The sequence below is a fragment of the Caretta caretta genome, chromosome 4 (genome assembly GCF_965140235.1).
Source record: "Caretta caretta isolate rCarCar2 chromosome 4, rCarCar1.hap1, whole genome shotgun sequence".
Taxonomy (NCBI): Eukaryota; Metazoa; Chordata; order Testudines; family Cheloniidae; genus Caretta; species Caretta caretta.
In genome coordinates this window covers 101,836,611-101,859,068 of record NC_134209.1, presented here as the reverse complement: position 1 = coordinate 101,859,068, position 22,458 = coordinate 101,836,611, and the positions used below count along the sequence as shown (strand labels likewise).

At 39.3% G+C, this 22,458-nt stretch overlaps 1 protein-coding gene across 6 annotated transcripts in view; it reads left to right on the top strand.

The window, feature by feature from the left end:
* SPATA18 (spermatogenesis associated 18) overlaps positions 1 to 20,576 on the top strand; it is a 44,220-nt gene extending 23,644 nt beyond the window's left edge. For 3 of the 6 annotated variants that reach the window (XM_048848317.2, XM_048848319.2, XM_048848320.2), the window contains 7 exons: positions 7,292 to 7,426; positions 8,179 to 8,416; positions 9,564 to 9,722; positions 10,302 to 10,477; positions 12,881 to 13,004; positions 13,362 to 13,451; positions 15,852 to 15,982. In XM_048848317.2, coding sequence (XP_048704274.2) covers positions 7,292 to 7,426; positions 8,179 to 8,416; positions 9,564 to 9,722; positions 10,302 to 10,477; positions 12,881 to 13,004; positions 13,362 to 13,451; positions 15,852 to 15,944 — 1,015 coding nt within the window. In that variant the 3' untranslated portion in view covers positions 15,945 to 15,982. Of the gene's footprint in view, positions 1 to 7,291; positions 7,427 to 8,178; positions 8,417 to 9,563; positions 9,723 to 10,301; positions 10,478 to 12,880; positions 13,005 to 13,361; positions 13,452 to 15,851; positions 15,983 to 16,401 lie in introns of those variants that run through there. The other 3 variants (XM_048848322.2, XM_048848318.2, XM_048848321.2) reach the window with 3 other exon arrangements.
* The last annotated feature ends 1,882 nt before the right edge of the window (positions 20,577 to 22,458 follow it).

Below are 22,458 nucleotides of genomic sequence, written 5' to 3'. Positions count from 1 at the left end.
AAATCTTCTTGCAGCAAGAGAGAAATTTTCTACCATTCTCAGTCATTCATGGGTATAGTAGCCCTGAATTTCATGGCAGTCTGGCCCAGTGAGTCAGATCTAGCTAGAGGAATTGAAACTGCATGAGTTCTTATTCTTAATATGTTTTAAATTACCTTATAGGTTCCTAAATAAAGTGCAAAGTAGCGAGAGTTCTGTTTTTCATATTCTGAGAATCATTGCCTCTGAGGCTGAATACTTCCATCTGTAGATACTTCCCTCACCTATGAAAGGATAGCCTATTCAGCAGTCATCTCGGTTGGTTACATGTATACACTATGAGGCAGATCCTCTGATTCATAGACCTGATGGTCAGGAGGCTCCTGGTCACCATTGATTATCAGCCCGGTTCTTGAGCAGGTGCACATGAAGTTTTTTAGAATGGTTATCTTGCTCTTCCTGTGTGTAAGCAGGTTATATGTTCCACATCTTAGGTTCTGTGGCTCTTTGATCAAGGCTTACTCCACACAAAAAATTAACCTCATGATCTCTAACAGGTGATACTTGTATACCTTTCAGATCATTACAGATTTGAGCATTCCTCCTTTGAAAGACAGGTCCTGTATGCTGTAGTTCATCCATTTTCTCCGTTTTTCTTAGCTATACCCGCTGTTCTGATACTGGGTACCTGAAGTTCCCATTTGCCTAGGAGGACATAGAAGGATCTTGGAGACTGGTAATTTCTGATCTGTTAATTTGATTTCTCCAAATCCTGTACATAGAAACCCAGACATCCATTTGCTGTTGTTGTTGTGTCTGGATGTCAGATAGTTGTCCTGGATTTTTTCTGAATTTTCCTTGTAGATTTTTTTAAGCTGAAGAAGATCCAAACTGATCAGAGCCAGGCAGCCCACTTTTAGAGAGAGTGATGTCATAAAACTTTGCCTTTTTTCTTTCTCTATCTGCTGGAAGGAAGTAGCTATATCTATGTATCTGGTTTGGTATAGTGGAACTTAAACAGGATAGAACCCCAACTGAAATCAATGGGAGTTTTTCCACTGACTTCAGTGGGAGCTGTATCAGGCCCTGAGACAAATACATGATTTCCTCCTTTCTTTCCTGCCTTCACTGCACTGTGGTTTTTGTTTGTTTGTTTTGTTTTTGTTCTGTTTTTGTTTTCCAATGATACTGAGAAATTATGCATAAATGAACAAGAGAAATTTGTTCTTTGGTTTCATGGCCCAGAACAGCTGAACACATTCAGCAACTGAACATTTTATAATAATTCATGTATGGTATATTACTCTACGTGTCTGGTTTTTTCTTTAAATGAAAAATGCCAGAGTATTTCTGAAAGGACTTAATTTTTAATGTATATTTTAACCCTATGAAAGAACTGAAACTGCTCTGATCTCAGCATGCTTTCATCAACATTTTTCTCCAAAGACGCTCTTATTATCACTGTGCTTCTATGTCAGTAGAGCAATAATTCATCTGGATTCTGGCATTGTGTGTCTGTTTTTTGGGGGCGTCTAAAACTGTATTTTAATCCTATTCAGTCTGTTATTCTTTTCTTGAAATTTTATTGCTGGGTTATTTATTATTTTGTTCAATTGATCATAGTTAAGGAAGGCTACTGACTGTTTAATTTGGCTTCCTTTCTAATTGTATTCCTTTTTTATTTTAAAAAAATCTGATTATTTCATAGTGCAACTTTTAGTTTTTAATGACCACTCATTCTCACACTCTAGAATTACCTCTCATACTGTAATCAGCCAGGCACCATTAGTATGAGGGTTAAAAACTCTCTCACTCACTGATGCGCTTCTGGAAATGACAGAATTTGAATGGGTCATTTGAGGAGAGTGGAACATCAATACAGAAAAAGTAAAAATCTTACAAATGAAGATGAAATGGTCAGCTGGAACAATTTACAATAAGCAGAACAAACAAAGGAGCAGAGGACGCGCATCCATTAGTTCAAGGTAGAGGCTACTTAGTCTGCTCCATCTAAATAGAGGGGAATCAATGTTGGTTAAAAGATTAATGAGTTTACCTTAACAGGCTTGAATAAAACAGAATGAAGGAACAAAGTGCCAGCTTTTATAATATTCTGTATTTTTATATAATAATTAATAACTTATTTAAATCGTTAATTGGTAAGATTTTTAACTTTTTCTGTATTGATCCACGATTCTCCACAATTGACCATTCAAATTCAGTCATTTCCAGAAATGCATTGGTGTGTGATGGAGTTTTTATGACTCATATTGATGGTGCCTGGCTGATTACAGTATGAGAGGTATTTCTGGAGTGTGAGAAAAGAAAATTCACAACATTCTTTACAAACTAATTTATGTGAAAACTTAAAGCCTGAAGAAAGCTAAATACCAAGGGGCCAAAAAACTGATGAGGTATTATGAGTGATTAAACCATGATTATGATGAAGATGAACTATTTGTAATGTGGAAGCATCAAGAGGCCTCATCCTGATGGTGCTAGGGGCTGTATAAACATATAAAGAAAAGATGGTTGCACCCAGTTACACCAGTGCTGAATTTGGGCTATTGATACTACAATGGAGCATGTTTGAGTTGCTGAAATTGACATTCTGTGGCCCTTTTGATTAAACACTAGTTTTCTTGGTCTTATAGCTCTGGTGTTGTAATTTGCGTTAGCTTTAGACACTTCACACAGAATTTCTTAGGCCGTACAATTTTTTAAAAATTAACTTCCAGCAGTTTAAGTTGTCCATTTTATTTTTAAATAACATATAGAAAAGTTTAAGAATCTACTGTAATTTTTTTACCCTTTAACTGAAAAGTTCTTAAAAACTGCAAATTAATCAGCAAGTAAGCATGAATGTGTGGTAAACTGGTACCTTTTTTAAACAACAGATGAGTTTTTAAGCAATGCACATGGATGTCCATAGCTGCTTTTCAGAATGTTGTTGTGATCATAGAATCATAGAATCATAGAATCTCAGGGTTGGAAGGGACCCCTGAAGGTCATCTAGTCCAACCCCCTGCTCAAAGCAGGACCAATTCCCAGTTAAATCATCCCAGCCAGGGCTTTGTCAAGCCTGACCTTAAAAACCTCTAAGGAAGGAGATTCTACCACCTCCCTAGGTAATGCATTCCAGTGTTTCACCACCCTCTTAGTGAAAAAGTTTTTCCTAATATCCAATCTAAACCTCCACCACTGCAACTTGATTTTTCACAGAACACCGTATTTACCACCATTTGTTCCTATTAATGATTTAGGAACACCCACAGACCTAATATCTCCTACAATCCCCATAATGTTCAGACCTTTTTAGTGTAAGTGGGAAACCTGATAATGTTCTACTGATTTTGGATCAATAGTTTTATAGAGACTGTATAATATTTATTAAATAGAAAATTTAAAACTTAACTCCCACTCACGCTAGACTAGCATTGAAAGGGGATAATGTCAAGGTTTTCAAAGCCTAGAGCTTGGTCTACTATATATGTCCCATAAAGTGGGTCTTTTCTTCTAGTGCTTTGTTTTTCTTTTCTATATCTTTAAAAAATTAATCCAATATGTGGTGACTTAGTGTGGGATTAGCAGTGAACATAGCAGGGTACACGTACTCTAAATGGCTTTAATCTATAACACGTGGCACTGCTTTTCTTATGAGTAAGGCGGGCACCTTTTTAAGAAGGTCTCTGAAGGTGCAATAATTATTTGCAATTATTATCTGCAGTTGCAATAGTTATTTCAGACAAAAAAAGATTGAAACTCTTCAGATGACCTATATAGAACTATAGATGAAGATCATCACATTTTGTACTTAAGCATCTTGACGGGTGTGCTTGTGAATAGTGTTAATTGACAAATTGAATTAAGACCGCTACTTTTTCCTTGTCTGATTTTCTTGTGTTGTTATTGCAGACACCCTGTCCTTCTGACACCCTGCGTTGCCTAGTCATGATAATTGTTAAGGACACTGTGGCACATGAACTGCATGGCACTGTTTTTCCTTTTTACTACTTTTTTATGAGAACATAAAAATGGCCTTACTGGGTCAGACCAATGGTTCACCTAGCCCAATATCCTGTCTTCCAACAGTGGCGAGTGCCACATGGTTCAGAGGGAATGAACAGAACAGGGCAATTATTGGGGGATCCATCACCTGTCGTCCACTCTCAGCTCCTGGAGTCAGAGGGTTAGGAACACCTGGAGCATGGGGCTGCGTCCTTGACAGTCCTGATGAATGGCTATTGATGGACTATCCTCCACGAATTTATCTAATTCTTTTTTGAACCCAGTTATACTTCTGGCCTTCACAATATCCCCTGGCAACAAGTTCCCCAGGTTGACTGTGCTTTGTGCGAAGAAATACTTCCTTATGTTTAAAACAAACATTCTGCCTATTCATTTCATTGGCTGGCCCCTGGTCCTTGTGTTACGTGAAGGGGTAAATAACACTTTCCTATTGGCTTTCTCCACACCAATCATGATTTTACAGACCTCTACTGTACCTCTCCTTAGTCATCTCTTTTCTAAGCTGAATAGTCCCAATCTTTTTACTTTCTCCTCATGTGGAAGCTGTTCCATACCCCAGTTCCTAATGCACCTAAATCTTCCCTCCCAGAATCATTGTCTCATTCATGCAATGATACCCTGCAGTTCTAACTGGCCCTGCATGTGGAACTGGGTGCATTTCAGAGAATGCTACCATGAAGGTTCTGGACTTTAGTCTCTTACCTAGTAGCCTAAATTTGGCCTCCAGGACCCCTCTCCTACCTTTCTCAATGTCATTGGGACCTACATGTACCATGACTAGGATTCTGTGACTTTCTGTGACCTTTGTGACTTCTGCAATGGTCAGTGTGGCTGACCCCAGGGCCGCCCATGCAGCTGGCTCCGGGGACAGCTGCTTAGGTGGCCCTCAGGACAGCCACACTAGCTTCTGCTGCAGCGCTGCCCCTGGGTAGCTGTCCCCAGGCGGCCATCCAGAGCAGCTGCAGTCCACGGTCCTGGACGGCCATCCAGAGCAGCCATGGTCCGCGGCCCCCAGCAGCAGTCCCCAGACGTCATCTCCTAGCAACCGCCCTCCTCCCAGCAACAGGCCCCACCCACCCCCCAAGATTTAGTCACAGGTATTTTTAGTACCTGTGACTGAATATAAGTCATGGACAGGTCATGGCTGTGAATTTTTGTTTATGGCCCATGACATGTCCATGACTTTTTACTAAAAATACCTGTGACTAAAACATAGCCTTAACCATGACCCACCAGCTCCTCCCTGGCACTGCACATATGTCTATCTAGATGTCTTGAGAGGTCTGTATCTTTGCACCCAGCAGGCAATTCACCATGTGGTTGTTCCAGGCATCACAAACCCAACATTATATATTTCTAATAATTGAATCCCCCATCACTATTATCTGTCTTTTCCTAGTAACTGGGGTCCCCTCCTCTGGAGGGGTATCCTCCGTGTGAGAGGATACCCTGATATCATCTGAAAGGAACTTCCCAACTAGGAGATTGTTTCCCTCCACTCCAGCTTGATGTTCTCCTTCCCTAAGACAGGCGGGGTAGAGCGGGGGATGAGCACTCTCCTGTGTTCCTAAAAGTCGCATCTATGTACTTCTCCCTTAGCTCCTCCAGTTCAGCTGCTTTGCTCTTCACAGCCCAGTTTTGGTCTTTGATGCCCATGAGTTGCTTGCACCAAATGCACACGTACATCACCTGCCCACAAGGCAGGTAATCATACATGCTGCATTTAGTGCAACAAACTGCATAGCCCCCTCTCTGCCGCAGGACTCCTGCCTGCATTATTTTTACTCTTCCAGGGTTTATTTATTCTGTTTCTTTTTTGTTTGTGTGTGGGGGGGTGTTATTGGTCTAAGTTAGGAGCATGTTTGTTTGGCATATCTGCCTCTCGCATGCCCTTGCTAAAGTCCCTTGCAAAACTGCCTGGTTTGCTGCTCCTGTTAGTTCGCTCCTCTGGTCAGTTATTAGCTAGCTTTTTAAACCCCTTTTCCCTCTGAGTTAGTCATTCCCCCTTGTCAAGGGATTATGATGCATAAAAGTTTTCCTTCCCCCACCCATCTCTAGAAAAAAACCCACTAGTTTTCTTTCCTGATTATTTATTTCATTAGAAATATCTGCTCCGCTCTTGCCCTCTTTGCTGGAATTCCTTGCTGAAGGAATTGGAGGACTTGACTAGTGATGTCACAGGAAATGAACACTATGTGCAACTTGTCCCCCTCATGTGAGGCAGGAAATTCCCTTGCCCTTGCCACAGTGGCTGCTCTTACATTACATGTAGATCTTCCCTCCCTGCATTAGAGGGAAAAAGATCTGCAGTTCAGGTGGCAGCCTCATTTGGTATCGCTAGTCAAGTCCTCCAAAGATCTCACCAGTAAAGAAAGGGAAGGAAGGACATAGAAAACATTCAGAGTTTTGTTTGGTTTTTGGAGTAGGGAGAAGCAAAGGGGAAAACTTTGAGACATCTGTTACACATAGTAAAGGGCAATATAAACATGTATAAAATTGCTTTGCAGGGCGTATAACAATGTTTAAGAATCATCATTATCTCTCCCTCTTTTGGGGTGAGGGAGAGCTTCAAGTTACAGTCTCATGTGACATCATTATTCAGGGCCTCCAAAAATCTTGCCAAGATACTCCTGCAGAGAGAGGAAAAGGAGGACCTGATGTAAAAAAACAAACAAACAAACAAACAAAAAACCCAAACACCTTTTTAAAAAAGTTTGAGACTCTAATTAATTTGTGACACACAGGAAAGAGACTGACCTTGTTCACCTGACATGGTCCTAGAATACATAAGGGTAATTAATATCCCCTGTCACATGACAAAAACAACAAGGAGTCCGGTGGCACCTTAAAGACTAACAGATTTATTTAGGCATAAGCTTTCATGGATAAAATGTTATAGAATGTCCAGGAAGACTGAAGTGTTCTCCTACTGCATCTGAAGAGGTGGGTTTTTTACCCATGAAAGCTTATGCCCAAATAAATCTGTTAGTCTTTAAAGTGGCACCGGACTCCTTGTTGTTTTTGTGGATACAGACTAACACAGCTACTTCCTGATACTTGTCACATGACAAGAATCTGTATACACAGAGTAGCAGTTAAGGGGGAAAAAACAATTTTGGGTTGGTTTTGCAGTTCATTGCTAACTATGGGGTTCCCTGTGTTTCTCTCTAGAAGTTAACGTCCCCATTATTTTTACAAAGCTTTTTGTATTTAATGTGGATTAATAAATAGGGCATTTAGATTGGTAGAAGGGCCCCCTGTGACCAGTTTTATGTTGTTTAAGTCTGAAGGCTTCCCAAGCACAGGAGGAGAGCGCTCTGAGGAATCTGGATCGTCTGAATGATTATGAGCAACAGGTTCAAATACTAAAGGATGAGATTACCATCCTGGGTGCCCAAAAATCTGTTCTTCACAGCAGGTATGGACCCTAATTTGACAAATCTTTAAAACATAAACAGGAAGAAAACCAAAAACTGAATTTATGCTCTCCCAAGCTAGGATAACATAAGTTGAGCTGCTACTGAAGAGGAAGAGAAATTGCAAATACATAGTTTTAGACTGAAAAGAAAACATAAACTAAATTTCCCCATCCTATAATGAAGCAACATAAACTTTTCCACCAAATGTATTTTGAAGGAAGAAAGCGGGGAAATGCACAAATATTTTCATTTCAGCCTGTTATGTTGAGCTTCAGGAAATGTACCAAAAGGACAGCCTTGCAGAAGCCACGAAACTTCTTATGGGCAGAAGCAATGCGTTATTTCTTGCTATAAGGCTTTTGGAGCACCATGCCATCCCAGTACAAGACTGTTTGCTAACTGTGTCTTTTAGTCACTGTAAATTGGTAAAGGAAGAGGAACAAATTCCTGAAGTTTTACTTTTTAAAATTCTGTTTCTCTGGTACAAAGTGCTTACCTCCACATGCTTTTGGAACTGCTTTAACTATATTGATTTAGAAACCAGTTTATGGGAATAAGCTATACTGGGATACACACCTTTATCTGGTATAACAGCATCAATACTAGGCCTTGTACATCTTTAACAATATCAGTATAAAACCACACCCTTAAGCAAAATAGTTAAATTAGTATAAAAACTATGTGTAGACCAGACCAAAACATTCTAAAGGTAATGATGTGACCTTAAAACTACTTTTCATCACTCTTTTAGACTTGCACGGAGTCGCTCTCCTTCTCCAAGGCCCTGCCGAAGTAGATCACCTAGTCCTCTACCACTCAGGAGCTGCTCACCTGGCCGAGCCAGGCTTACAAATGCTGCACGTCATGCCCACCTGGTGGCTCGCTTTAGTGATATTTATGCTCAAGAACGCTTGGATGCACAGACCCTTCTGAGGACTTATATCGATGATCTGGAGATAGTGCAGAGGATAATATACGTTGCAGCTGTGGTATGAAATGTTTATAGTTTTTTCTATTACAGTTTGTGCACGTGACAAATACTTTATGTAAAAATAATATTACCTGGCTGGATTACGACTTGCTTCACTTGATACTTTTTGTTGTTGTTGTTGCTATTTTTCATTTCAATTCCCTCAATTTAGTATCCTTTTTATCTTTTCCCTAAAACATGGCATCTCCTGGCTGCCGGGCCCATTGTTATTACTCTGAATCACACCACTTCATTTAAACTAGTTTCAAAAATGAATATTTATGAGTGACTAAGACCTGTCCATAGGATGCTTCACATTAAGTCACGTGAGATAGCTAGATGCATGTTTTCTGATTGTTCTGGGTATCATATAAGAACCCAGGTAGGTAGATAGAGCAGGAGACTGGGAGTCAAGAGGAGTTCTTACTTCTATTCATGGCTTTGCCACAGCTCACTTTATGGCGTGTGGCAGGTTGTTTTACTTTTCTGTGCTTCATTTTCTCCCTCTGTAAAATTTATGTAGTATTTAGCCATAGCAGAAAGATATTGTGAATCTTAATGGATATGGTCCTGAGAGGGATTGAGCACCTGCAGCTCCCATAGATGTCCCTGGGATTTGTGAGTGCTCAGCACCAAGCCTTGATGGCAAGCATTGCTGTGTAAATGCAAAGTGTTATTTTTCCCCAAACTAGCAATTTTCAACCAAATTACACAATCAAACTACAAATCCTCTTACTAACAGACAACGTGTACTGCTGTAGACATGTTATGCTATAGAGCTTAAGATTCTAAGTACAACATCCTGTCCACTGACATCTTTGAATGTGTTAAACTGCAGTACTTGATTTTGCAAGTGATGGAATCTTATGGAAAAATAGAAAGTTCTAGCTGGAAAGTCTAAAGCATTCTAATCTGATTTGTCATCTGGAATTTAAAAATAAGTGTGATGTATCTGAGAATACCCTCCCTAAGGTGTATTGTTTCTAAACACCACCATTTTAATATGAGAATTTTTCTCCCCAGGAAACTATAAAGACATTTGGCAAATTTATCCCTTGATATCAGTGAGGTTACTCTGGGAATATGTCTGGGCCATTGTTTGAAAATCAAACCTATTTTCTTGCTCACAGAGTTCTAAATATAAATGGCTGTTTTAACATTTGCAGGAGTCTTTCCATGCAGCGAAGATGGCCTTCAGACAATTCAAAACGCGTGTGAGAAAGACTCTGTCTCTGACTCACTCAGGGCCTGAATCACTTGAAGACACTGTCCTGGATTATATAGTTCGCCATGAGGATCTATATGATGTTCAAGCCAGTGTCAATGTAAGTCAGAGGCAATGTGAAGCCTGACTATTAATATTTTGTACAAACCTGCAATCCATCTTACTTTGAAGTAGTTTTACTAGGGAGAAGATAACAGCATTAATTTCATTTTGTTATAGCAATAAGTTTTCTCATACAGTAATATAACATGCTAGTGTTTGTATCTGTTTGATATATTTTTATCTGTGACTGTAGTGTCTGTTTTTGCAAAAGTAATGCCATTTGGAAAATAAAATCTTATTACAGTAAATAAAACAATTGTATGATGCTTTCAGTGGTAGTCTAGAGAGCATTATACTGCACTCGAAATCAGTATACCAGTCATAGGACTGATGTCATCATTAGTGCTGATACTGTGATGTCATTTTAGAAATACATCTTTTAGAGGTAATAGTCCCTGAAATAACATAAGACAGCATCTTTGGTGTTCTGTGTACCTTTTATTAAATGGGGTTTTGTGGTAGTGAAAGTTAGGAGGGTCAAGTGTTTCAGTATCGGCCAGTCTGTAATTAGAAAGCTTTGGTAAGCTCAAATTCATCATCACTAGTGAGTTACTAGATATGTTATGTTTATTTTCAGGAAGTAATTCGTGCCATGAATATCAATCCTAAGATTTCATTCCCACCAGAAGTTGACTTCATCATGATCAGCAGTTTGGTTCGGGAGTTGTGCCGTGTAGCTTTTTCAATGCAGACCTTGGTTCCTCCCCTCGATATTGCATTTGGTGCAGATGGAGAACTTTTTAATGAGAGCAAGTAAGAACTCTGAAATATTCAGTAATAGACTCCTACCATAGAAATTAGAGATGGAAATGACCTATCACGCCACATAGCCCATCCTTCAGCCAGTTCAGCCTATTTACATTAAGGTTTAAGATTGCTGGTAAACTTTACTTGTTTAGTTTGAGTCCTGTTTCCCTACTATGTAGCAAATTTGGTAGATAATTCAAGGGTTGTAGAGGAATATAATTTCCAAAGTATGCAAACTTTGGGCAATATATTTCACTTATTAGTCACTTTTTCCACCAACAGGGCAACAATTTTATCTATAAACTCCAGTCTCATGTGCATATTTGATTATAAAACCTTTACTAAAAATATAAGAACTACCTTTCTCTCACTGCCAAATTCCCCTCTGCCTCCAGTGTTTTAAAAATATTTTTCTTGCTACTTCCTCCATTGTTACTTGGCCAATTAATTAGAAGCAAATTTCCAGTGAGCTCTGACAGATGGTGCCTGCCTTCAAGGGTCTCACAAATCTCAGGATTCTCTGCACATCCTTTCTGGCAGCTGTTCTGTGGATTCTTAGCTCTCTTGTGCCCCATCATTACTTGCTGCCACAGCTCAGTATGGAAGGAGAAGCCACTTCTTAGAGAAGTGAAAATCCTTTGTAGAAATGGGATTTTCTTTAACATTTTGTGAACTAGGGTTTAAGGGCTCTTTCAAGGCTCACAGTTGGCTGCTGTGTGAACTGATAGAGAATCCCAGAGCACTTCTGAGGCCTTCCAAGCAGGCACCAGAGGCCACAGCTCAAAGGAAATTTACTTTCAAGGAGAAAGAAGTTAAGTAAGGGGGAGAAAAGGAAGGCAACAACAGCAAGAAGGTTTAAAATAATTACTTTAGAACTGGAGGGAGGCAGAGGGGAACAGGTGAAGTAGTCAGGGAGAGAGAGGAGGAATGAGAAGAAGGTGAAGCTTCAACGGGACAAAAGCAGAATCAGACATGATCAGAAGACATGGGGTTAGCCAGCTGCTGACCAGCCAGCTGTTTTGGCTGTATTAGAAGGGCAATGGCCCCTAACTATTTTTAGTGTTATCACCCTTTCTCAGTCAACTATATGTGTTTGGCCTTCAAAAGACCAGGGAGGGAGACAGAATATAGAACCAATACATTTAAAAAACCCCTAACAATTTCAAAAATAGTTTTTCTAGACTTAAAAATGTCACTGGTTTATAGGTCATTATCTCAGGATCTTTAAGGGCAGGGAAGATGTCATGTGTCCCACTGGAAAGGTGGAACTCTCCAGTGCCTATGGGTAGATAGTGCCTGTTTCTAGCCCTCATGGATCATTAGATACCAGACCTTAAATATGTTTTTAGTCAGGATTGACCATTGCCCATCCGGCACCTAAGACCAGGGTAACTTTGGGAGTGGAAATGTTAAATTTTAAATTATTTAAAAAGAAAGCATTGCAGCAGTTTGAAAGTACTCAGAGGTTTTAAGGTACATGAAAAGTGCAATTTATAACATTGATATTACCAATAGACATGTGATGTAGATAGCTTTGTGTATATGTGTTTATATAATATGCAAGTGTCAATAAACAAGTGTGCTGACAGACCGTTTTAACACAATGATAAATTTTCTCTTGTGGCATAGAATGAACAGCTTATTGTTGCCATCTGTGGCTTCTGACAAAACTAAATATGGAGGGTAACTTTATGATGCTACTGTGATAGACCTACTGAAACCTGTGATGTTGGGGAGACTTTTGGTCTACAAGACCTCAGACTGAGGGAAAGTCCTATGTTTAATATGGAACTGTGGGGAACTGACTGTGGGCAGGGAGGGAGAAAAAAGATAAACAGAAGGGATTTGTTGGGAGTGTGCAAAAGTGCAGCAATTACTGGGAGGAGGAGAGATTGAAAGGATTGGTGTCTCCCAAGGTAACTTTGCTGGGGCCCCCAGAATCCTAAATTTGGCCTTGCTAACTAGTGTGCCCAAAATCCGTTAAACTGATTTCTTTGAAGGAAACTGATATTGTCCATTTAATATTTATTCCTAATTCATTTTTATTGTTGTATCTTTAATGATAAGCAGTCCCAGGAAGATGTAATATACTTAGATTATCGAAAACTGCACTTCATGTTGCCTGTCAGTAATGAAAGGGCTTGCACCTGGGCTAAGCAGGTGTGCATCTGATGTGAGAGATTACTGTAACAAAACTTCTGTTGGCACTGGCAGGCCACATATACCTATGTTAGATGAGTTTCACACAAGTACATTCCTTTTTATACTTTATTTTTACATGTACCACTGAAATATTGTTAAGAAACATATTTACAAGCTATAATAAATATTCTGGCCTTATCAAGCGTAGCCATCACTGGTTTCTTTTAGCATTGACATGGTAATATCCTCTTTGCTGTGTTTGAACAGATACCGTCGCAGCTATGATTCTGATTTTACGGCTCCCTTGGTGGTCTATCATGTGTGGCCTGCTCTGATGGAAAATGATTCTATTATTGTGAAGGGAGAGGCAGTCTCAAAGAGAGGTGCTCTGGTATGTACCCTTGGACTTGCTAAGGAAAGTCATCCTATTTAAATTCTCATGCAACTCTACTACAGGCAGAATTATTGTGTATCAAATCTTGATATTTATTTAGGGCCTGATCTTGTCAACACTTACCATGCATTTAATTTTGTGCATATGAGTAGTCTCATTGGCTTCAACATGCTGCTCACATGCTTAAAGGTTAGCATGTGAAATGTTTGCAGGATCAGGGCCTTAGTTAGGGAAATATTCTTCTATTCATATACTTAAGCCTTGACTTCAGCAAAGTAAGGCTGTTCCCAAATTTAGTTTGAATGAATGTACTTTTCTTAATATAGATCTGTGTCATACTGTGTTTTGTTGTAGTGGTCTCGCAGGAGCAGGAGTAAAAGCAGAAGCAGAAGCCGCAGCATGAGTCCTATTCTGTCTCATTCTGCAAGCCCCAGCCGCACCTTGGTACAGTATAACACATCAATCATTTTACACTCAATATAATTAACAGAATCTAGGCATTCTGTAACATTACAAGCCATACGCACATGTTGAACCTGGGAAATAAACATTCATATTGACAATCTTGCGTGGAGTAAGATGAAGCATTATACTTACAAATAGGTACTTACATACATCTGTTTCTGCGTGGTGCAAAATAGGTGTTGAGTGTTACCATTTTAGTCAAATATGTAAAATTTGTTGATAAATAATGTGGTCAATTGCTTGACCACACTTTGGTTTGTTATGAAATATATTCAAGTGGCCAAAATAATTGTCAGTCAGGTGTATTGCTCTAAGCCAATAATGACCGAGTAAAGGAAAATGGTTCTCCGTGATACCATTCTCCGGGAAGTCGTCTTGTGCAGCAATGTTACGTTCACCTTATGCAGAAGGTGAGCTCCCAAAATTCCATGTTTCTGCTGGCATTATTTCTATGATGATTTTACAAGTTACACATCTCTTGATATATCACTGAAATCCAACCCATATGTTCCAGTTCCTTCACTTTTTGTTCTGTTCCTTCCTTATCTTTGTTTTGGATACTAGCATTTAAGGTACTGGTCCATGAAGGTACTTCCCTGGCTTGTATTAAAACACACAATAAATGTATCTTCATTTTGACAAATTTCCTATTTGCTTATGCCAAATGCTTACTTTAGCAAATTGCAAGGAATTATGGGATACTTACCATAATCCTGTTCACTTATGCTATAGGCAAGTTTAGGCTACCTCACTATTACAATATTTGTGCATAATGTTATTGGTGCTTAATACATACTTATATGGTGTGGTGTGTGTGTGTGTGTGTGTATTAGGGGCTCACCTTCTGCATAAGGTGAATGTAAAATTGCTGCACAAGATGACTTCCCAGAGAATGGTATTATGTAGAACCATTTTCCTTTACTATGTTTATCAGTACCGTACACTGCTAGCATGTGTGTGTGTGTGAGAATGAAAAACTATATGGTAAACTATCCTTATTGCAGATCAAGTGTAGACTAATGAAAGTATTGATAGATTGTTGGTCTTATATATATTATTTGCTGTCCTCCCTGTCCAGTTCTTAGGGTGACGAGATAGAAAGTGTGAAAAATCAGGACAGGGGGTGGGGAGTAATAGGTGCTAATATAAGACAAAGCCCTGAATATCAGGACTGTCCCTATAAAATCAGGACATCTGGTCACCCTACAGTTCTACAAGTCTCCACCTTCTCTGACTTCCAGTCTCTCCTAAATTATCATGTACAACCACCCAGAAGAATTTTAGGGCCCTCACACTACATATAAACAGCACATTGTCCCTTCTTCTTAGAACTAGCAGTCTAAATTTATCCTCTAATGGAAGGCAGGAGCAACAAATCAGTGAGGTGGGGATAGGGAAGAAAGGACTGAGCTCCCAAAAATAAGATTATGGGAGTGTGCAGCAAGATTTATGCAATTTTTGAATGATATTTGATATATTTGAATGATATTTGACTAGTTACAGATATATATAATTTTAAAATTGTTGAATCATATTTATTGTGTGTCTATCTATCTATCATTAAGGTATTTATTTAATAAATATTATATAGATGGAGTGTGTGGGGAGGTGATTTATTTTTATATATAAATATACATATACATACTGTGTGTGTGTGTGTGTGTATAAAAATATGTGTGGGTGCATATAAGAAATAAATGCCTTATCATTAACAATGCCTTGGTAGACTCACTTCTTGTGGGTGTCATGAAAGAAGAATGAGAGGAGGTAATTTGCTGAATTAAGCTTGAAGGTGGTATAGAGAGCCCTTCTCCTAGTTGCCTGGCTGTTGGGTCTTGCCCACATGCTCAGGGTCCCACTGATCACCGGATTTTGGTGGGGAAGGGATTTTCCCCTAAGCCAGATTGGCAGAGACTTGGTGGTTTGTTGCCTTCCTCTGCAGCATAAGGCACAAGTCACGTGATAGAATCATCTGGGTTTATCCTACTTAATCAATTCCATACCATTGAGGGGCTGCAGGCATTGGTAGCACCTCAGTCTCCCCTGTTCTCTGCCTGGGGCACACAACCATCTAGTCTTCTGAGGACTGAAATGCTTTAGTCTTACCCAAGTTACTGGGCTCAGTACAGGGTACCAGGGTGAAATTTAATGACTTGTGACATACAGGAGATCAGACTAGATGATTTAGTGCTCCTTTCTGGCCTTAGACTCAATGAAATCTCTGAAATCCACCCCAGTATAAGCTCTACTTTGCATCATTCATGTAGTAATATCAGTGCAAATTTTCTGACTGTAGACAGACCCTGAGATGCTTGTCTGGAGTGTAATGCATTTTTTGAACCTGGTCTGCTGACTTGCTCTTTGCTGTTTGCCTTGCAGTTACCTCGAAGTCGCAGCCCTTCCCCAATAAGGAGCGGAAGCCCAAGTAAGTGGGCGTATTCAGTACACAATGCCTCCTGGTTTTCACATTAAGTGCTTGAAAGATTGAGTAAAGAGATCAAATAACACTGTGCACGTCTTTGTCTCTGACACACTTGTGTTGTTTTTAAAATGAGTGGCCCTTCACTTTTTCATTTTGTGAAAAGGCCTATGTTTCTGACTTTTGTAGAGCACCTTCTTTCTCATCCCTTCCAAACTGTTATCACAATGTCTCTGACTGCTAGTTGCCTTTATTCTATGGCCAGCCAAGTATCCCCACAGCTTCCTACAGAACTGTCATATAATAAGTACAATTTGGCCCCTCTTCGATGAGAGAAGCAGGCAACTCTATGACTACTGGCTGTATATCTACAATTCCAAATGGACTGGCTATCTGACCAGGATGAAATGAGGAATTTTTCAAAATTTCAAATGAAGTCCCTTCTTGAATCCACTCAGTGTAGTTATTTAGAAAACTAGTCATACTGAAATGTGTATTTTTCTCCAATAGGACTTTAAATTAACTGGATGTGTTTCTGTGATTCTGTACATCCGGATCGGTCAACTTCAGTGGTGCCTCCTCCTGTTCCAAGAGTACCTCAAACCTCACTTAAGATAATGTGAATGGCAGTTTTGTGTTACTCCAAAGGGAGGGTTAAATGTTGTTTTCGCTTAGCGTGTTTTTATAAGTTTAGTAGGTTTTTTATCATTATAGAAATTAATTGAACCAATTTGATAAAAAAAATGGCATAGACATTTAGGATCATACTCATATGGTATAGAGTTTACACAGCTCTTAGCAATCCTTGCAGAAATAGAGCAGCAGATCTAAGGATCACATCTAGAACATTTTTACCTGAAACGATATGATGCCATTTATTTTGACGGCATATTTAACATCACATGAACATTACAACTTGTTGAGATTAGCTGTTACTTGAAAACAATGTCACTAGATGGTGCTTATTTACATTTCGAGAAGGCAGCCCTAATCTCAGGATGGGAAACTCTTAATTACTTGGGTAGCATTGTTTTGTCGTTGATGTATCAACTGAAGGTGGTCTCTGTTGCCTGACTGATGAAATACCAGTAGTTTATGACTGGCACATGTGACTACGGCATTTCAGTCTCCATGTCTTCAGTTACATTGATTTATGAAAGCACATAGCTAATAGTTTGTATGAAGTGTGCTGGTTTTGGCCATGGAATTCACTATGCTTGTTAAATTCAGCCTGTTACTGAAGAAAGGAATCTCACTAGTGGTTGCAATTTGGACCTTATTGATATTTCAAAAGTGTGTCACTGAACATTTTGAGGTTTGAAATACTTGCTTGGGATGCATTAACTATGCAGTATCTCTTCCAAATACATACAGAACACGATTAGAGCCTCCATTTGAACACAATCACAAAAATGTGGCTATTAAAGACAGTCACTTGCTGCATTCTGAATTAAATAATTGATTATTTTGGTCTCAGAAGTATCTTGGTTCTTCTGCCATTTTAAAGGATTTCTTGTCCATTTGTAAAAACTTCATGTTAATATCAGAATATTTGTTTCTAAGAGAACTGATCTTCTTTTTTCTCTCCTGAACCTCATCTGTAGGGCCAGCCTTAAATACAAGCAACACAAGTGACTGCTTGGGGCCTTGCTCTTTTACATAGGAACCTAGGATGTGTAATAATAGATCTGACCATTAGTTCATCAAGTCCAGTATCTTGTTTCAGTCCAATACCTGATGCTTCAGAGGAAAGTGGAAATTTCCCATAACTCAGCTTCACTGTTGTGGAATGTAAATGGATGCAGGCAGGAGGAATTCCTTCCTGTCCCCTGTTGCAATCAGCTTATGCCCCAAAACATGAGATTTCATTACTTTCATTGTAACAAAATTCACAATTGTACATGCTGTTAGTCATGAATGTATTTAACTCTTTAAAAATTCACCTACATTCATTAATTCCATGACCTCTCATAGGGTGCCTTGTGCAGACTTGGTACACTCCCTTCTTCCTCCCCACAACTATGGGGCTGTTTGAGGCTTTACAAACTTTAACACCGGCCCAGCCCAACTTCACTATACACTACTGTAACTATAATGTCACAATTGGTGCCTGTATACACAAACTGTGGGCCTGATTTAGCTCTGACCCTGGTTTTATACATATGTAATGTAAGAGTTATTCCTGATTTACACGAGGGTGAGAGCTCTATGGGGGCTGGTATATGCAAAATCATTTCCACAGGTCCTGAGAATGAACTGAGAGACACACCAAAAAGGCACTCAGGTAAGTGGTGGGCTCTCTTGTTGTCTGTTAAAATCAATGCACATATAAGCCTCTGAAATGAACATTTAAAGTAGTTTGTTCCTTCTTATAGGTTCTTATATTGTTAGTTACAGCCAGGGAGCTGAGGTTAGTGTTATCCTGTACACTTACACATCAATCCCTTGATTAATATCGCTACATAAATGTCTTGATTTTGAGCACTTGCAGCACTGAAGTCAGTGATCATAAGAATGGCCATACTGGGTCAGACCAAAGGTCCATCTAGCTCAGTATTCTGTCTTCTGACAGTGGCCAATGCCGGGTGCTTCAGAGGGAATGAACAGAACAAGTAATCATTGAGTGAGCCATCTTCTGTGGCCTGATATAATCAGACCCCTTCTTCAGGTGTCTAAATATGGATTTAGGTGCCTAACAGGGCAAGATGTTCAAAACGGGATGCCTAAGTAATCAATATCACAGAATCTAATAATTATTTCAGGCCAAAGAGAGAGGTTTTTGTACTATTACTGTTCAGGTTTTATATATTATTTGACTTCCACATGTTCACTACAAAGACACACTAGTTCACTACTAGATCACAATCTCTGTCATTTGACACATATTGTTCTGACAAGAAGCAGATTTTCATAACCTAGTATTAGAAAATTAAATGTCATACAAAAGAGACTCAAACATATTTAATGGCCTGGGATCCATGATTGACCTAGAGACACACCTCAGCAATACCTTTAGATGAAGTATCCCACAAAGAACTAAAAATGCAAGTTCAGAAACAAAGATTTAAAACACTTGAGGACCACATCATATACAGAATTCACCAAATGAGCTGACTGAGCACTCTGGTCACTTGTCTCAAAGTAACAGAAAAGTTTAAAAGAATTAAAGTGAGTGCACACTAGGTTTTGCAGGGAGAAAGTGGCTTCAGAAATACCTTGCAAAATGTAAAAGTTAAATAAAAAATAAGCTTGATAAACAGTTCTCACTCTCTACCACATTTATCTGTGGAGCCAATAGCATTTAGCAAGGTGCATGATGCCATTAAGAGAATGATGTTTTTTTATTGGGCTTCATTTCAGGTCATTTATAGTCATTTAAATTAGTGAGTAGGACAGACAAGGGATTTTTTTTTTTAGTGATGAGTCAGACATTAACAGGCTATATACTGCCCTTTATCTACATGCACAACTCCTCCTGACAACAGTGCAATTTGTACATGCTGATCAATGTCAGTGTATGATCCTCTATGATTGACTTACATGTGCAATAAAGCACAGTGGCCTTATAAAAAGGGAGCTCTGTAATTTCTCTCAAGTGCTAAGTGGAAGAATCACCGTACAGGAATTGTATAGCACACATACATGTTAATAAAGTATTAAAAACCTCCAGGGAGAGCAAATGTCTTATAACAAATCAGTGTAAATGCCACACTGGTAGTCGTAACAAAATAATACAGGTGGCATAAATACAGAAATGTTTGCTGACATGATTTTTGTAAGCTGCAAAATGAATGTGATCAGTGGGGTTTATGCTACAAGATTGTTCCAATACAGTGTTATTCATGATGTCAGTGATAATCCTGAAGTGTTGGGCCAAATTCAGAGCTGATCCAAGCCCTGTATAATCCCACTCAGATAAATGAGATTGCCTGGGATGTAAATCAGCACTTAATATGGACCAGTGCATTTGTGTGGACATAATGTATGTTTTATATAAACGTTGTAATAGCTGAAGAGTTTCCCCTGCATATCAGCGCTGTCAAAGCTGATTTTGAATGGCTGAAGAAAAGATCACCCCACAGTCCAATCTAAATCTGATATCTTCTTTTATTACCTATTTTTGAGGAGATACTGTGGCATCAACATATGGATTCTCCTTCACTTTCCTTTCTTCTCTATGAGCAAATGATTTTAATATATCCCAGAATATCACTATATACAATCAAGAATTACCAAGATGGATGGCTCAGCTTATTATCATGCAGTGGGAGATCCAAGTTCAGAAGCAATCTTGTGCTGCTTTTCCACCTATCTTGGGGTGGGAGTTTGCGGTGGTGATGCTGGGCCAGGGTAGTATACATCACTCTAGGAGGACCTGGAGAGGAAGTACTTTGCAGAGGAGGCAAAAGCTATCCAATTACCCAAAGTGGTAAACACCCTTCCATCTTCCTGGACCAGCTGGTGTCCTTTAATCCTTCTTTTGCATTTTTGCCAGTCTGTTTTAAATGTATTGCAAAGAATGTCTTTATATACAAGTGCCATCAGCAATTAATTCTCTTCTTTAGCCTTAGATAATATAACTTTGTCATAACTCACTCATCTTTGATTGCAGTTGTCAAGAGAATTATGTTCTTAGTTTGATTTGAAATAGCCTGGCTTTACATTAAAGAAACTTGAAAAAGGAATTTATTTTGTGTGCAAGTGTTTTAGCATATGGTACTGTGACAAAGTTCCTGCTCTACCTTGGTGGGTCTTGCGCTTATTGGCAGATTTGCTCGCCTTGGAGCTTCACGGCAGCCCTCAGCTTGGCTGTTTTTCTGAATTCACAGTCCAGGTCAACCCCTCCTGTGTCTGACCAGGAGTTGGGAGGATTTGGGGGGAACCCGGGCCCACCCTCTACTCTGGGTTCCAGCCCAGGGCCCTGTGGAATGCAGCTGTCTAGAGTGCCTCCTGGAACAGCTGTGTGACAGCTACAACTCCCTGGGCTACTTCCCTATGGCCTCCTCCCAACGCCTTCTTTATCCTCACCATAGGACCTTCCTCCTGGTGTCTGATAATGCTTGTACACCTCAGTCCTCCAACAGTCCACGTTCTCACTCTCAGCTCCTAGTGCCCCTTGCTCCCAGCTCCTCACACGCACACCACAAACTGAAGTGAGCTCCTTTTTAAAACCCCCAGGTGTCCTGATTAGCCTGCCTTAATTGATTCTAGCAGCTTCTTGATTGGCTGCAGGTATTCTAATCAGCCTGTCTTAATTGACTCCAGAAGGTTCCTGATTGTTCTGGAACCTTCCCTGTTATCTTACCCAGGGAAAAGGGACCTACTTAGCCTGGGGCTAATATATCTGCCTTCTATTACTCTCCTGTAGCCATCTGGTCCGACCCTGTCACAGTACATTCAGGCTGAATGCGCTTTCTGTGTTTCTGGATTGTACTGTATCTCTTGTTCATGCAGTATGGAGCAATTACATTTAAACAGAAATATCTGCATTCACAGTTGAACTCAAATTTCCTGATACTGGAAAATGATGTGAGGAAATCTGTCACCTTTTTGCTGACACAGCATGTGTTGTTTATTCAGGAAATACACATTCTACTCAGCACATTGTTATACCAGTTCTTGGCACTCTGCTTTTTGAAGTCAAAGTAGAAACACAAATAAGGTACATCTGAAAACTGGCTATTGACTTTTAAGAGAGCTGATTGTGCAAGCAAGAAATGCTATAACAAAATTCTCTATGAAAATTAGAACTGATTTTAAATAAAAAAGTCAGTTTGCAGATGTTATTTAACTTTGTGTCACTTTCTGTGAAATAGACCATCTTACAGGGCCTCATTCCCAATAACCTATATACTGACTTCTTTGTTTAAAAATAAACACTTTATAAGGAAAGATAATTTTAAAGCTAATTTGAAACTAGAGCTAGTTCTTCCTTTTCACAGCATTATATCTTAGAGGAAAATATTCAGTTTCCACACTTCTAAGATGAGGATAATTTACCTTTGTAAAATGCTTTGAAGGCTTTGGGTAAAGGATTATAGGTTAGATGATCAAAATATCTGGAGATTCCTATGATGCTGAAAAAAATATTAGGTGAAGAATATTTTCTCTTTTATTACTGAAAATCTGTTTTCTGGAAAAGAAGGCAAAATGTCTGCATCACTGTGGGTTTTTTTCTATCAATAGAAACAGACTGAGGAACAAAGAAAATTGAAAACCATGGAAGATAAACACAAATGGGAATAACAAGGAGTCCGGTGGCACCTTAAAGACTAACAGATTTATTTGAGCATAAGCTTCACTCCATGCGTCTGAAGAAGTGGGGTTTTTACCCACAAAAGCTTATGCTCAAATAAATCTGTTAGTCTTTAAGGTGCCACCGGACTCCTTGTTATTCCCATTTGTGTTTATCTTCTATGGTTTTCAATTTTCTTTGTTCCTCAGTCTGTTTCTATTGATCTATTAAATCTGTTAGTCTGTAAGGTGCCACTGGACTCCTTGTTGTTTTTGTGGATACACACTAACACGGCTGCCCCCTGATACTTGTCACAAAAGGGAATGACTCAA